The sequence below is a fragment of the Dinoponera quadriceps genome, unplaced genomic scaffold (genome assembly GCF_001313825.1).
Source record: "Dinoponera quadriceps isolate SergipeBrazil2010 unplaced genomic scaffold, ASM131382v1 scaffold1308, whole genome shotgun sequence".
NCBI classification, from domain to species: domain Eukaryota; kingdom Metazoa; phylum Arthropoda; class Insecta; order Hymenoptera; family Formicidae; genus Dinoponera; species Dinoponera quadriceps.
In genome coordinates, this window is record NW_014555613.1 from 1,061,414 (window position 1) to 1,073,731 (window position 12,318).

The window sequence follows — 12,318 nt, forward strand, 5'->3', positions numbered from 1 at the left end:
CTAGAAAGAGTCAACAGACCTATGTGAACTTAGCATCTGACTTTAATCAAAAAATTGGTATATGTGCATACGATTACGCTCGGTTTATATTCGTTTGTATCGCTTTTCATTTTACTTACTGTACCTCTACGGGGGTGGAGAAATGGAATATTGAAAATTCGTATAAAGAGTAACACATATACACGCACATTTTCATTTTAACTGTAATTGAATTGCATACACATTTTAGATTTTATTTATTTCTGCTGAACTGTAAGATTTTTTAATCAAAAGGTCATCTTTGTTTTAAATTTACCTTTACCAATAACCTCCGATTTATTTTATTTGAATCCATATTGAGGATTCCGCAATTACATCTTTGTGGGAACACGTAAACGGGTACACACAATTATGAAACAGCACTCGCTTTCAGATTTCGAGAGAATATCTTTAAAAGATAGTATTGAATACTGCGAATTCACTCAACTAAAATCTCTCCCAATGACGACCAGTGAGGCACGATACGTTGGTAATCGCGGGCAGCTTTCATCAAGTTCTTTATAAAGAGCGGTCATTCGTCGGTCAGGACGTTAATCGGCAAAGCTGGTGGTCATCGCTTCTCTCGTGTTTAACCGAAAAATCGCCTCCGGTGCTAGGTCAGGAATGCATCCTGTCGCTTTTTATCACGCCGAAGGACGTCCGTTAGTTTCCGTAAACGACCCCGGGCGTCTTGAGAGCTTCAATACCGAAAGAGAAGATTAATCCCTTTCAATGTACAGCATCTTTTTTTCAGTATTCTCTCCTCTCAAAGGACGGACTAGTTAGCAATAATGGGAAATGAACGATGTATGCTTAGAGTCGTTCTTTTGGATTGTTCGATGAATTGGATGTGCATTCTCGAGACTTTCAAACGCGAGACCTCTTGGAAAATTCTGCCGCGACCTCTGATACACTATTGGTAGCCGGCGGCTGTGTGATCGGTGTCAGTCGACGAATAGGTGTAATTAAAATGAGCTCCATTCAAGGGTGTCATGGGCGTGTTTTGCCACGCCAGCGGTTCTTATAACGCGGATATTTTTAACCGTAAATCTAAACTATAAGTATATGACGGACGATACGGCTTGTATCAGACAACTTAAATATGTTTTACGTTTATATATATATATATGTATGTATGTTGCTGTATGACATGTGTTACACTAACGTAATGTACATTATACATACTCAGTACGTACGCAATATGCGCACAATATGTACACAACATGCACATAATATTTTTGTGACACAGCATTTCTTGAGCCACTCAAATTAAATTGCCATGTGTACGACTCGTGTGTACAAATCTAGAAATGTTTAATTAATGATATTTCTGTTAACAGATTTCGTCAACTTCACTCTTTTTAAATTTAATTAAATAAACCGGATAAACATAATATCCGTATAGTTTTTAATCAAATTGAATGTGAATTTTCTTGAATTAAATTTTATTAATCACATACATACATAATATCTTTTTTTTTAAGAAAATTGAATACCTCCTGATTAAATTTCACCAAATTAAGAAAGGTTTTGTTCAGTTGACGAGAGTAGAAACGAGACATATTTACGAGAATAGCATTAATATTACAGAATATAATTGAAAAAGGAAAAACCATTGGTGACATGTGCAGTTTAACACAAAAGTGATATTAAAAGCGTTCGTGTGCGACAGATTCAGTTTAAATCGGAGCTTACAGTTTATTAGCATAGGTACACGAACTTTGATCGGAAATATTATTAGCGATGGCGTTCGCTGTTCCACTTTAAGGATTAATGCGATCATGGTCCTGCTTACTTTCAGGTGCTATATTCACTCATGACCAAAAGGATAGCAGCACGGAGCTGGCCTTCAAGTACGCCGTTTACAAGATCAACAAGGAGAAAATTATTCTGCCGAAGACCACGCTGGAGTACGATATTCAATACGTGTCGAAAGATGATTCCTTCCACGCTTCTAAGAAAGGTAAGCATTATTAATTCGGCCTTTTAATCGCGCTCGCGATTTATTTCTTTTAATGTATATATTTTCCATATGCGACTTGTATTTTTACGGATAAACTTCTTAATCGTAGTTTCATTTGCATTTTCGTAATCCACGTCGGCGCAAGAACCCACAATTTGTACTGGAACTTACAGCGCGGAAAAGTCCTTCGTGTAATGAAACGATGCCGCGTCGCACACGCCCGTAAGAAATTCTACTAAAGTTAAAAAACGTCTCACGCTCATTAATCTCACGGTTCTCCGCACGTCGGGAATGATTTATTTCGGAAAGTTTGCTACGTTTTCAGTCTGCAGTTACAAACAGTTGCAAAATGTTTAAACAGTGCTAATAGCTTACTTTCGAGACAAAAATTTAATCGTTGCTCTTACATCGATATTGAAAATACACGCATGAGAAACAGCCGCGGATTTAGAATAGATTTTGAATAATGGACCGCGAATGGGCAACGTCTGTGAGAGACGTTACGCTCGCATTAAGTCGAAACAAAGAGCTTGGTTCATCGACTAGAATCATGGTACTCGCGAGGATACTTCGGGGGCATCCTGAATATCCTGAGAGTCCTTTTAGCTGCCGCGTCGTGTAGTGTAAGGCGTTGCCGTAAGCAAAATTTATCGTCTTGAGGGCGTATATAAACCAGCCAAGAATAACAGGCCCGTTTGCCGCGCGTCGTTATTAAAATAGCATACACATTATTATCCTTCCCGGCTGCTATCGGATACACACCATTGGGACATTGTCTGAACATTGCTTCATAACATTGTTAGGAGCTTATTACTTCCCTCGTCGACGTATTGAGAAAATCTAAGTGACGAAATCGAATATTTACTATCGGTATGCTTGCGACAATTGTTCGCTATTCAAAAACATCATTTGCCCCACAAACTGCCCCCAAGAGAATTTCCAAATCCCGAAGAGGAAATAAAAATTCGACTCGAGAAGAATGCAATGTGAATACGTCTGTACGTATGTTAATACACGAATATTCACGTTTTTTTACTATATATCTAGAAGAGAAAAGTTTAAATATACTCTCTCATTTCTTTCCTCTCACAATAATGGCTTATGTTCAAGATTCTCGGTGAAACACAATATGACTCCGAGTAATCCATTAGTCGCGCACGCTCGCGCTGTTTTCGTCGCAGCGTCGAGCTTATAATTAATCCCGTGGGAGAATCAGTCGAGTAGAATTTTCAGGATTTTTTTTTTCACGTTCCTTTCGACGCTTATCCGAATTTCTGTCGTATTCAATTCTGCATAAGATCGCGTCGAAGCTGGCCGGGCTGCTTTATTTCTCGCAAATGAATTTTACGGAATGCTAATCCGACGAATAATCATATTTGAGCGCATGCATTTTGCGCGCTATAACAGCTCGGCAAAGGTGATCAGCTTGCACTCTCCGGTAAATATTGACATAGAAAGTTTACCAATCCTTCTCGTCGTTTTCAATCTTTGTTTTTGTAAATCGCGATATAACCGGATGGTCGATACGATTTTTCGAACGAGTGTCGACGCGACGTCTGACAAAATTTCAGACGCGTTTGACCTTTGAATGAGATATCTGTGCGTTTTTCAGACGACGCATCGACCTTCTTTATTCGTGTACATTAAACCATAAATAGTTGAGTGGACTTTTATAATACTTATCCTGACACATATATACACGTACACACGTACACACATATATACACGTATCATACGAAGTCGAGGAGGTTTTTCTCAGTGCTGTGAATGAGATATTTGGATAGCGCTCGTTTTTGTTGCCCTCGTCTTTCGTACGTATGACGTGCACACTGCGAATTTATGCGATCCGATTCCTCCAAATTCACTCAACGTAACTCGTAACTTATACATGCATTTCCATTTCTATTTTACGTTACGCGTATACTGCCGACGCGATCTTTGTGATTCGTTTCCCGGCAAGATACGTACGCTTATAAGCAACTCTTAACCGAAATATTACTCGAGGCTCATTTTATACGCTCGCGAAATTCACATTGCTAAAATGTAAAGCCGAGACGTGTAACAAAGTTTTGCGATCTCTTAAACGGAAACTTTATTTATATGTACTACGCGCATTACATATAGTACGGGAAAAAATATGCACTATCAAATTCTCCTTGAGGCATTATCGTATGCCTTTCCTAGGCAAGCAACATTTACGTAGTAAATTTTTGTTTGTGAAGCATCTATAAAATATACCGCAAGAAGTAATCTCTGAAAGATGCTCCTATCCTCCCTTTATCTTTAAAACATAAAAAGATATTTACATATTAATCCTTGCAAATACGTGAGCGACTCACTTTTCTCACCTTTCCTCCTTCCTTATTTAGAAACATTTCACTTTATCTCATTTTTAAGAAAAAAAAAGCTTGCTTTTTTTACCTTTTCTTTCCCAAGACTTGCGCCCTTTCAGAGAAATCGATCACAGGATATTATGTCCGACAATTAGCTTCTTTGAAGACAAAACAAAAGATTCCAAATACTCAACGTACATGACCTTCCTGTTCAATTTAACCCGTTCTGCTTGCATATTACAAATGCACCGACATTTTTCATGACATCGTGTGTATAAGTTTATTGACGGCGGTGAATCAAGACAAGCAATATCGACTCCGTGCAATGTTCTAATATACGTATACCACTTTCAACACGATGGTTGCACATGACTGGAGAAACCGTCGTCGATCGCAACGGCATTGTCGAACCTGTACCTCGGAATTGCAACGCGGATCGATCGAACGTACAGATATTGTGAACTGGAGTAGGAAGCCACTTCAAAACCAGTCCGTGTCATCGCTCGTCGCAGTCCGCTCGTCTCGCCATCGAGTGTTCTTTCGCAGTGACTTCTCACAAACCCGTTGGATCATTCCGCGTCAGCACGAAATACTCGGATTTATTATCCCGAGCAGCAGTTACGATGCTTCAATGGCTCTTAACTTTCTGCCGTCCTCGCGACGTAAAAAATGACAACATACTACGAGGAGAGTTCTCCACTGCACCGTAATTTCAGTTATACTTTATACTCGTGGGAGTTTCACATGAAGCCTCCGCGCGTTATCGAAGGCAGAAAGGGCATCGGAGTCGCGATCGAATTGCACTTCGATTCTCACCGAAAGACTGCATCGATTCGCGCAGACGGAGCTGAAACGTTCCGCCTGCCGTTGATGAAACCCGACGGACGAAGATTCGAAAAATTTCGCGAGAACTGACGAAAAATACATCCTTTGGCGATCGGAAACATTGTCGGGAAACGCTCTCGGTTTCTCCGCGGGATCGCCGAGCGAGTCTCGGCATATCGATACATCGCGCGGGAAGTCCGATAACCAGCTCCGGCACGTGCGCTTGTAACCGTAAAAATCCGAAGAACCGTATTCTCCCACAGATAACGCCATTTGCGGAAGCGAGAAGCGGCCGCGCCAGCTTCAGTCTCGCCCGTCGTCATCTTCGCGCCTTTACACCGACCGTTTACACGGCCACATGCTCGGCCCTTTACGCGCGTGCGTTTATGCAAACGATCTCGTGTTAAGGCTACGCGACAAGTTAGCACCGGCCTATGAACCCCGTCCTCGTCGAGCTCTTTACATGCATTTTACACGCCTCTCGCTTCTCTCTCGGTAGTGCTGCCTTACTTTCAGCAGTTGTCGCTTGCCCGAGATTACGTAGACTATCCCGCATAGAAATTTCTCATGATTATCCCATACAGCATAAATGCGGATTATTAGATCGTCCAAAGTTGTCCCAAAATAAGCAGGCACGAGAGAGCAACTCGCCTTTTCACTTTCCTTCGCTCATTTAAAAACATCTCACATTTTCCTCACTTCAAAGGAAAAGCTCGCTTCTCTCGCTTTTGTCTCACTCGATTTAAACATTTTTCTTTATCGGTGCGATCGCGTAATACAAATTTAGTGAGTCACGCTATTCGTATGCCACATTGTCGAACGAACATTTTCCACGTGTGTAGCTCTAGCCGGATTCTTCTCTCGCTTTCAAATAGCCTCAAAGTATGACCTTTGGAATTTCTACGAAGGACAAATCGATACCGCAACTTGCCAGTGTGTACATAAGCCAGCCAAGTTCAACGCAGATTTCACGGCGATCGGGCCCATGCATAAACGCAACATTTCCGAAATTGTCGTCGGACAACGGAACAGAGTTAGCGCTACGTCATGTCACGTGCTCGAGGGTTCCTCTTGTAGAGGTTGCTCCCGATTCCGCTTACAAGCACCGCATCTTCATAACGGAGTGGTGCTCTCTATCTCCTCGACGCGAAGGTTCCTCGGTCATGATTTGACGCACGCTCGCGGTGTGCTCGGAACTCAAGACACTTTAGAATTGTCACTGTCTGGAAATAGCTCGAATTACCGTGAGAAATTACCAGTCGGCGGCGCGTACAAGTTGAATAACTTGGTCGTGCAGATAAATTGAAAAATTCGATGTTTATGGATATTCCCTCGGGTTTGTCAGAGGAAGACGAAAGTCGATCGGAGAATAACGCAAGCGAACTGGAACCGATTGAAAACGGCACAAGCCAGTGGAAAATTAAACGATTGCAACGAGGGCAGCGAACGCGGATGCGCCGGTGAATAAACGAATAAGAAATATTGTTGCGTAACTCCCGTTGTTTCCTTTCGCCGCACCAAAAGACCGCAGTGTCAAGAGACGCGTGTACTAAGAGGACTTAAAATCTATGAAATCTCGGGAAAGGCGATTTTCAGTTGTTTTCTTTTTTTATTATTTCGGTAACTCCAGGAGGAGACTCGCAAATCAGCGTCGCGCGAAGTCCGCTTTATCGGGAGAAGCGCGAAATAAGACGAGCGACATATAAACTAAGCGGACAGGAACGTCCCGCTGGAACATCGTCGCCGCTGTCGAGCGTAAAAAGTCATTTGTCACGCGTAAAGTCTTAGAATCGTCGCGGCAACGCTATTGTCCGCCCTCATCTTTTGTGCATCACAATAAACGCTGAATACGCCGGCGTGAAATCTCCAAATAATAGGCGCTACGGCAAACCCGACGGATTTGACTTTCAGTTTAATCCTCTGAGCGTAGTTTAGCTCGCCGTCAGCGCGACGCTGTCGCGGACGCCGTTGCTTGCTCAACAATTTAAACTTTGCGCGTGGCGCCGGGACCGCATTTGTGTCGGTCGAATAATCGGCCGAGGTATGAAGGTACATCTGCACCGAATGCACGCGGGCGCGCCCGCGACGTGGAATCAATTCAAATTCTGATTTTCCCGCGCGTTTCCGATTATTCCGCCAGCGACGAGTCGCGGGGAAAAATTCATTTCCGAGCAATATTGCCCGTCGCGCTATCTTGCGCGCATCTCGTCGCAATACACCTCCCCTCCCTTTCTCCCTTCTCACCCCCAAATAATTCAAACAACTTTTCTTTACGAGAATCTCTTACTTTTTCTTTTTTTTATGTGTATAATTTTTTATTATCTACTATTACATACTTTTTTGCTTTCTGACTTGTGTAAACATTTCTTTGTTAAGAAGGCATGTCCTAGGACTGAAATAAACGCTTCTCTCTCCCTCTCTCTCTCCCTCTCACTTTCTCACTCTCTACTTCTCTACTCTCACTCACTCTCTCTCTCTCTCTCTTTCTCTCTGTTCTTTTTTTCTGTTTGATAAGCCGCCGCAAATCCTTTCGGATACGAAACCGGAAGATATGTTTATCGATTTAGCTTCAAATTTTCCTTGCTACCACAGAGGCGGATTTACCTCGCTTGTAAATAAATCCCGAACGAAGGTATAAAACCGCGACAGCAGAATAAAAGGCTTAGAGCCATATTTCAGTCTTAATCTGCGTTTTCCGCCACGTTTCTATCGGCGATGCACGTACTTCGGCGTCGCTACTCAAACCACCAATCATACAATTCTCTTCCCGCATGATCTCTCATCCGTTTCTCTGATCTACGACGCGCTCGCCGTTGCGTGAAAAATATTGTCGCATTCGTCAATCTGAAATTTCAGCTTCGCCCGCGCGTGAGTCCGTTTTCGTGTAAACGATTTCGGTAGAATGGAATGAACGCATCTTATATTGTGTGTGCAATTTGCTGCAAGCCCATCTGTATTCTGAGAACGCTCAATTATTCTGAACAGTAAAGACAATTCTCAAACATACTCCGCGGATGTCGTGTATGCGTTTTATTTTCCTTGTCGAAATTTTCTATGTTAAACCTTTAATTCCACAACACAGTAGAATAGCTAAGACAGCTAAATAGATTGAATTTCAATTCCAATAATGCAATTTACTCCTACTTGAACCCCAATCATGTCTTCAATTTCCGTTTTCATTGTTTTAGTATCAAAACAGGTCATTTAAAGTAGAACTAGGGATAATCCAATAATTACGTCGCACCACAAAGGGAGAGATTCTATCAGCTTGTTCGACGGTTGTGACGGCGGAAGGGGAAGGGGAACGAGTAAAGGCCATGGAATGTCACATTGAGTTCACGCACACAGTTCTTATTTTCATACTGGATCTAAAGAAATCTAATAACATAATGTTACGGTGGTTGGGAGGGGGATAATTTCTCATATCACCTAATATTGGAAAAGGATCCAAATACTTTGTGACAAAAATTTACGAAGAGTGGAGGAGGAAATATCTGCATTTTGCGTGACGTAATCATTGAATGGCTCCTTAAACTAAATCTATAGAAATAAAGGTTCAAGAAAGAAATTGACAAGTATCGTCAAAGTACATTTTTATTAGTTTATAGGCCATCTAGGCAGACGCGGACTACCCTTAAGAGCGTCAAAGCAGCATCCAAATTTCGACACGGGTTTGCTCTCGTCCGTTGCTCTTATTTTCGGGCTTGTTGTAACCTCTCGATACCGAATGCTCGTCTTCGCTTTCGTCTTTGCTTCTACCGTGACACAGAACGAGTTCACACGAGTCCGAGACGCACTCGTGTTAACCCACCAAGACGTTATCAAACCATACTCCCCCAGGCCGTGGCGCCAGGAGGGAATTGCCGGAGGAGTCGCTTTATCGACGCTCCTTTAAATTTCATTTCCCTCCATCTCTTTCATCGCGCATCCTTCTCGCTAGTCGGTTTCATCCCGACGCGGAAATGCCACGAATCGAGAGAAAGCGCGGCGCGGAAACAGGGTGCGGCGGCGCGACGGAGGTTGGGAAAACTGAAACTGAAAAGCGAGGAAACGTAGACGGAGAGAAAGAGAGAGAGAGAGAGAGAGAGAGACAGAGTTGGCAAAATAGAAAGGAGACGAGACGGAAGGAAACGTAAACCGGCGCGATACACCACGCGAAACCAATATCGACAGAAACGGAGCAGACGCCTTGAGTCGAGGCGTGGTTCTACATGCGGCCGCACGCAAACGTACAGAATACGGAAAACACACGCGCCTCTCGTCCTTTCTGGTCGTGCTCGCCTCGTCGTATCCCGCAAATTCAGTTGAGAATTTGCCGAGGGAATTTTTTCTCCTCGGAATAAAATACCCTCGCCGAGCCTTGAAAGCGCGACCGCACGCGCTGCCGGGGGATTTAAAAGCGCACGGACGTCAGTTTGCATTCACTTAAGTCAGTAATATCATTATGCATGGCTCTCTCTCTCTCTCTCTCTCTCTCTCTCGTAGTGAGGGAGCTTCCACAATTTCTCTTCGATACGGAGGAACTTGGTAATATTGTATATGCGTGCCAACGTGATAGGAGAAGATAGCACTTTCAGCCACTTGAGAAATATTCAATCCTCGTTGTACAAACCTTCTTGTGCAACTAACGATGGCAAAGGACACGCTTCGTGTGACCGAGAAGTGCGCTCTATCGTGAGAGAATTTACAATCATTCGTTACGGGATAATCTTGTGATTGTTATTAATTGACTCTTACATAACGAACACATTTGCGAGGTACGATCTGTCTCGGGTCTTCGGGCGAATTAGCGGCGAGTTAACAGCGGGGTGAAATTTTTCGTTTCCGTCAGCTGACTAATCGAACGGCATTCAGCGCGCGAGGGAGGCAAGTTACAGAGAAACACTGCAGCGACAGGGATATACGAAGGTGCTCAGACGGTGCAAAATTGATTCAATGGCGGGCAAAGAGATTTAACGCGCAATTACTCTGATTGAACGAAGCTGATGGTCGGGGATTCGTCGGGAGAATTACGAACATCAAAGGATGGACGGTGCTCGACTCCTCGTTAAGCGGACTGAAAAGAGAGCCAACAAGCGCCGGATATCCTTACGCCAGGATACATACATTCTACCGCCCGCAGGCGACTGCGGCTTTGCCGCTACTCTGCTGACAAGTTGTGAATCGTTTGTTGCTGATAATACAAAGTATCTGTCGGTCGTATAGTATGAAACGGGCAGTTACGGACGCGTGACACGTTTGCAAAATATATCTCGTTTCAAGACGTCAATAGTAGAGGAACAACATTGAAACTGGTACGGTAAACCGACATACCTATGTTTCTCGGCTCTAAAGCATTAAACTATGTCGGGCAGAATATGAACTTCGTTTACTGCATGCAGTAGTTGGAGCTGAAGTGGCAGTTTCTGTTTACAAGCGCGTTTGATTGTGTTATTAGCACCGTTTGGTTTTCCATTGCGCTGAAGATTTCGTTGAGCTGTCTTGTGAAAATTAAAGTAACTAATCAGCGGTAAATAATTTATTTGACGGTGCTATTTTATATAATATGAGTTTTGAATTTTTTCATCACTTTGGATCCTGTGCCAATTTTAACCCTCAGTCACGCAAAAAATGATGGGGTTAGGACGTTCTGTAAACCTTTCCGACCATAAAGTTCTTTATCATTTTGCAAATAACTGCGTAAACTTTTGAGTTATTAATTAAAAAAGTTTCTATACACGACAATTTTCAATAATGAATAACTTAAAATTTCCCTCTCTACAGTAAAATATAAATGCGTCGCTGGCATCAAGACGATTAATCTTCGTTTCAGGCAATTCTTGTTAAACGAATCCTCTTCCTTCATTTTCGGTGGACTTTCGCCCCGACGTTTACCGCTTAATGACGCGCCAATTTTACGTACTTTCGCAAAATCCGAGAGGTACCGCCTCCGAAAATTTCTCTCCAAATCTCGCGTAGATTTCCACGGGGAATATCTGTCCGGGCGGTGTGCAGGAAAGTTCGTGAAATCGCGGCATTTAATGCAAGATATTTCAGAGCCGTTGCTACTAAATATAAATCGTTTGATGGTTCGTTTACATAGCCACCTGTTGCATTAGTGATTTCAAGTACCATTACCTGCATACACGGGAATTTTTGCCGCGTCTCTGAGCATACGTCGCGCGTTGTCGCAGCGCTCGGTACGCTCGATCGTTCGTAGTTCACGAATTACGAAAGTTTCTCGGGGGAAAATCAGCCATGCTTCCCGGGTAAATTCGATGGATAAGCATTTCCGCACGCAGATAAGAAGTTGAGACAAGTCAAACAATGACGATATCACCGCGAAAGTTCGTCAGTTCCGAACTTCGATCACGGCGTTGCTCTGCCCCGCGCAATGAGAGAGAGAGGGAAAGACTGATTGTACTTGCAAATGAATGGTGCCCTTACGACGAAGTCGCCGGGCGTAATGAATATTTCCAGAGATAAAGATACAATGGCTTCGACCAAATACGCCCTCACGTTGCAGCTGAGGCTGAATTATTTTTCCCCGGGGCGCCATAATTACCGCCAATTAATGGCTGAGTAACAACTGGCAAATTGACGGGGGATGAAAACGAGAACAGCCCGTCCACGTTCCACCGCCGAACGTAATGCCAGCGGTGGTACTTTGAAATCTTAATGAGCCACGCTTCCTGATCCCGTCCGGAGATTCGTCGGTGCGAGGGGGAAGAAATGTCCGCACCTCTCGCGGACCAAGTTGGAAGTTACCGGCGGTCGTTGCCGCCGCGGAAAGTTGCGAAGTCAATTAGCATGGTGTTCCTTTTACGGGGACGCCTAACGCGCGGTTGTTAAGGTTCCAGCTGGTACATACGATAACCTAAAGGAATATAAAAGAGCGGAGCTGCCGCCAATAAGGCTGTTTGTTATGCGATGCGCCACTCCCCCTCCCCGGGTAAAATAATTCGCCTCCGCGTTACTCCTCGGCAAACTAAAGTTTAATAATTGCGCGGGGCGAGGAGGGAGAGAAGAAGAGATTATAAGTCACTGCAAAAACTCTCGCCGTTATATAACGCTCTCGGGTCCTTTATGCTCGAATAAATAAATCCCCGGGCCAGATGCGCGCTCGCGCAATAATTCCTCCGTCCGTCCGGCGGGCAGCCGTTGGTCGATCAACAATAACCGTAGGCGGAGTGTGTAACT

General features: G+C 43.6%; 1 protein-coding gene across 1 annotated transcript in view; it reads left to right on the plus strand.

Annotated features, from left to right (window-relative positions):
* The window catches only part of LOC106744815 (glutamate receptor ionotropic, kainate 2-like), a 151,212-nt gene that overhangs the window by 33,095 nt on the left and 105,799 nt on the right, over positions 1–12,318 (plus strand). Inside the window, exon 3 of the mRNA XM_014619856.1 lies at positions 1,820–1,981. Within this exon, the coding sequence (XP_014475342.1) occupies positions 1,820–1,981 (162 nt within the window). The remainder of the gene's footprint in view (positions 1–1,819; positions 1,982–12,318) is intronic.